We start from the raw sequence: 3,415 nt of genomic DNA on the forward strand, positions 1-3,415 counted from the left end.
GAATAGGGCCTATGTATTTAGCCTTTCTTTATACTCCCAAATTCCAAGCACAAAACCTGGTATATAATTAAATTTTTTGACCAGCTGATAAATATTCTCTTGTAACAATAATAAAAAGGAAAGGAGTGAAGGGGTACTTTAGCAAAAATAAATAATTAAGAAACTAAGTATAACAATATATGCTGTGATCTACACACAGTACCCACCAGTCTCTGCAAACGAGACAGGTGAGATATACCCATATATTTAGAACAAGATGATACATGTATTTTGCATTAAATTATTTATAGAAACAAGACAATAGGAGTCTGCAAGATTTAATTTTTCCCTCAAAAAAAGAAAATTATCATGGGCACTGATTTACAGGCTCTCTTTCATTTATTTTTTAAAATAGATTTTTATTTTTGGCTTTGACATTCACTAGATTTTTTCCTATGGCCTTTCCCCTTCCTTTCCCAGAGTGTCATTCCTTACAACAAAGAATTTTTTTTCCTTTTCCAAATCTTACAATCACTATGGTTACATTATAATTTTTAAAAATTCAAGATATTCCTAAAGATTAGATCCCAAAAGAAAGTGATTTGTGTCTTGCAGAACATTCAGTCCAGCTTGCTAGAAGTGCTCTACAGAAACCGTTCCAACCTGGAGACCATATTTCGGATCATAGATAGTGATCATTCAGGTAAAAATATAATTTATTCAAGGTACTTAAGGAAAATGATCTGCATTTTATAGGTTCTCAATCATTGATATCAAAGTCAAATAGAAATGGATATATATGGGCAGGGTGCTGGGTAAAGGGGATCTTCCTCTTATACAAACTTTTAAAATAGGGGGCCAGTTCACTGTCCTTCACACTGTTGGAGGGCCAGACTATAGTAAAAACAAAAACTTGGTTTTGTGGGCCTTTAAATAAAGAAACTTCATAGCCCTGGGTGAGGGGGATAATTGTCCTCAGCTGCTGCATCTGGCCTGCGGGCCGTAGTTTGAGGACCCCTAGAATCTGCCATCTGTACTAACAGAGGATGCTTAGATGGTTGAGGTCTTCAAAAACAGATTAAGAAAAAAAAACAGATTAAAGTAGCATCTATTAGCTTATTATGATCCTAATTGAAACTTCTTAAAGTTCTTATAATCCCAGTGTGACATACCCAGACTGATACAGAAATATATTCATATGGAATATCCCAAGGGAAGGTCAGCTAGAAAAAATCTGAATTTCTCCCCTTTTAATGTTGAAAATTAGAAGCATACAAATTAATAAAACCATGAGGTAATCTTCTCAAATTTATTATATTGGCAAAAAGGCGAAAACTAATAGTTGAAGGGATTTTAAGAAAACAGAAAACTAATTAGATATCAATTCAAATATTAATTTGATCAATTTAAGTCAGATACCAAGCTGATACAAATTTACTCACAAATATAAACAGCATCATTGGAAAGAATCAGTGTGTGTGTGTGTGTGTGTGTGTGTGTGTGTGTGTGTGTGTCCACACATGGAGGAGTGTGTTGGAGCCAGTTTAAACTGACCGGTGAGAGATCTGATTGTTACAATTTCACTGTGAGCATTCACACCTTAGCAATCAGTCAATACTACAAACTCAAGCTTGATTTATTGTTGTATTCATTTTTTCAGATTTAAGAAAGTGGTGGAGAAAATGTAAATAATACAGATTGCACTTCAAAGTGTGTCATGTATATAATTTTTAGAGAATCAGTTAAATACAACATGCACGCACATATGTACCCATATCAAAGGGACACACAGAAAGAACATATCTAATCAGGGCACACAGGTGAAGGGATGCACTTGTAGGAAGCATAAGTGATAAGAACACACATCTGACATTGTCAATCCCTGAAGTTTCCTTGTGATGTCATTAGGCCACTGTTGTAGACCTGCTTCCCCATGGTCTCACAGACCCCATCATTTCTTGGAGAAATACTATTGAGAACAGGTATAGTCACAGAGGTATAGTTCCTCTGCTGCACATTGACCAGCTCTGACTCTATCGAAATACTTCAAACAGGAGACAGGGTTGTTGTCTTTTTTAGGGCCCATCAGTTAGGTTTCTGCTGATGTTGGGTTCTTTGTTGGATTTTATTTTTAGCAAAACTGCATGAACACCTCCATCCCTTCTTCCTCACTGGATTCCCCTGTCTTGTTTATTCTTAGTCTTGGACAGTAAGATGTGTCTTTCTTCCACAGGACTCATTTCATTTGATGAATTCAGACAGATTTGGAAGCTCTTCAGTTCTCACATGAACATCGACATAACTGATGAAAGCATCTGTGACATGGCTCGGAGCATTGACTTCAACAAAGATGGAAACATAGACATCAATGAGTTCCTTGAGGCTTTCCGCCTGGTTGAACAGTCGTACTTGGAGGACAAAGACTCAGAACTGAAGAGTTCAGAGACTAATGAAAGCAGCTGTAGTGGCCAGGGAGTCCACTGACCATGGAATCCACCAGTTAAAGTGCCTTATAGGGTTAGCCAGCCTACTGGGACATTTCTACTGATAGATTACGTACCTCCAACTTCCCACAACCTATATTCTCAACATCACTTTAAGAAAAAGTTCCAGGGTTTGTTGGAAAATTTGAAGAGCAAATAGATGAGGGAAAAGTGTGGAATTGAAAGAAAGTTTTATATATGTTCCTTATTAGTCAGATGCTTCTCCTATTAGAAGTTAATTTTTAAAAGGGGAGTGACATTATCAATCCATAGCAAAATAAAAAATTTTCATTTTGATGTATTTCTCCAGATGGAAGACTATTACCTGGTCTCATTCCTTTCTTCTTAAATAAGGGTGGAGAACATCATGGGCTATCTAAGTCCTATGAAATCATTTGATCTGACCTTGTTAAGGCAACTTCAGGGAAGATGAGCTGAAGACTAGGTTCAACTTCCCACTGTTCTAGTTTTTAAATTGATAATTTTGTATGGTCTGTGAATGATGTTCTAAATATCCAAATGGACCCTGGCAGAAAAGTTCCCCACCCCTGTTCTTATCAAATGAAATAATATTTGTAAAGTGCTTAGCCCAGTGCCTGGCACATTTTAAGTGCTTAATAAATGTTTGATCCCTTTCCTCCTACCCTTCCTTAGGAGAAAAGATTTTTTTCTGCTTTTAAAAAAAGGAGGGGCAGACCCAAGATGGAAGAGAAAGGTTTGCTGCACTTGGGTCAGAGTGGGACAGAGTCCACCACAGTCCCTGCCTCAGCAAAACAGGAGCAAGCCATAGGAGTCACTGAATCTGCAGCAGCAGCTACTACTTCCAGAAGTCTCAGTTCATAGATGGTAAAGAGGTCAGAAGAAGATTACAGGGGATCTCTTTGCTAGCACTGAGGCAAGACTCTGTTGCTTTTCCCACCCTTAGATCCCTCGATGGCAGTCCCAGGACAAGG

At 37.6% G+C, this 3,415-nt stretch overlaps 1 protein-coding gene across 1 annotated transcript in view; it reads left to right on the plus strand.

Annotated features, from left to right (window-relative positions):
• PPEF2 (protein phosphatase with EF-hand domain 2) overlaps window positions 1–2,667 on the plus strand; it is a 42,200-nt gene extending 39,533 nt beyond the window's left edge. Inside the window, exons 17-18 of the mRNA XM_051966721.1 lie at window positions 595–682; window positions 2,213–2,667. Coding sequence (XP_051822681.1) covers window positions 595–682; window positions 2,213–2,463 — 339 coding nt within the window. The 3' untranslated portion in view covers window positions 2,464–2,667. The remainder of the gene's footprint in view (window positions 1–594; window positions 683–2,212) is intronic.
• The last annotated feature ends 748 nt before the right edge of the window (window positions 2,668–3,415 follow it).

Source organism: Antechinus flavipes, chromosome 6 (assembly GCF_016432865.1).
Source record: "Antechinus flavipes isolate AdamAnt ecotype Samford, QLD, Australia chromosome 6, AdamAnt_v2, whole genome shotgun sequence".
NCBI classification, from domain to species: domain Eukaryota; kingdom Metazoa; phylum Chordata; class Mammalia; order Dasyuromorphia; family Dasyuridae; genus Antechinus; species Antechinus flavipes.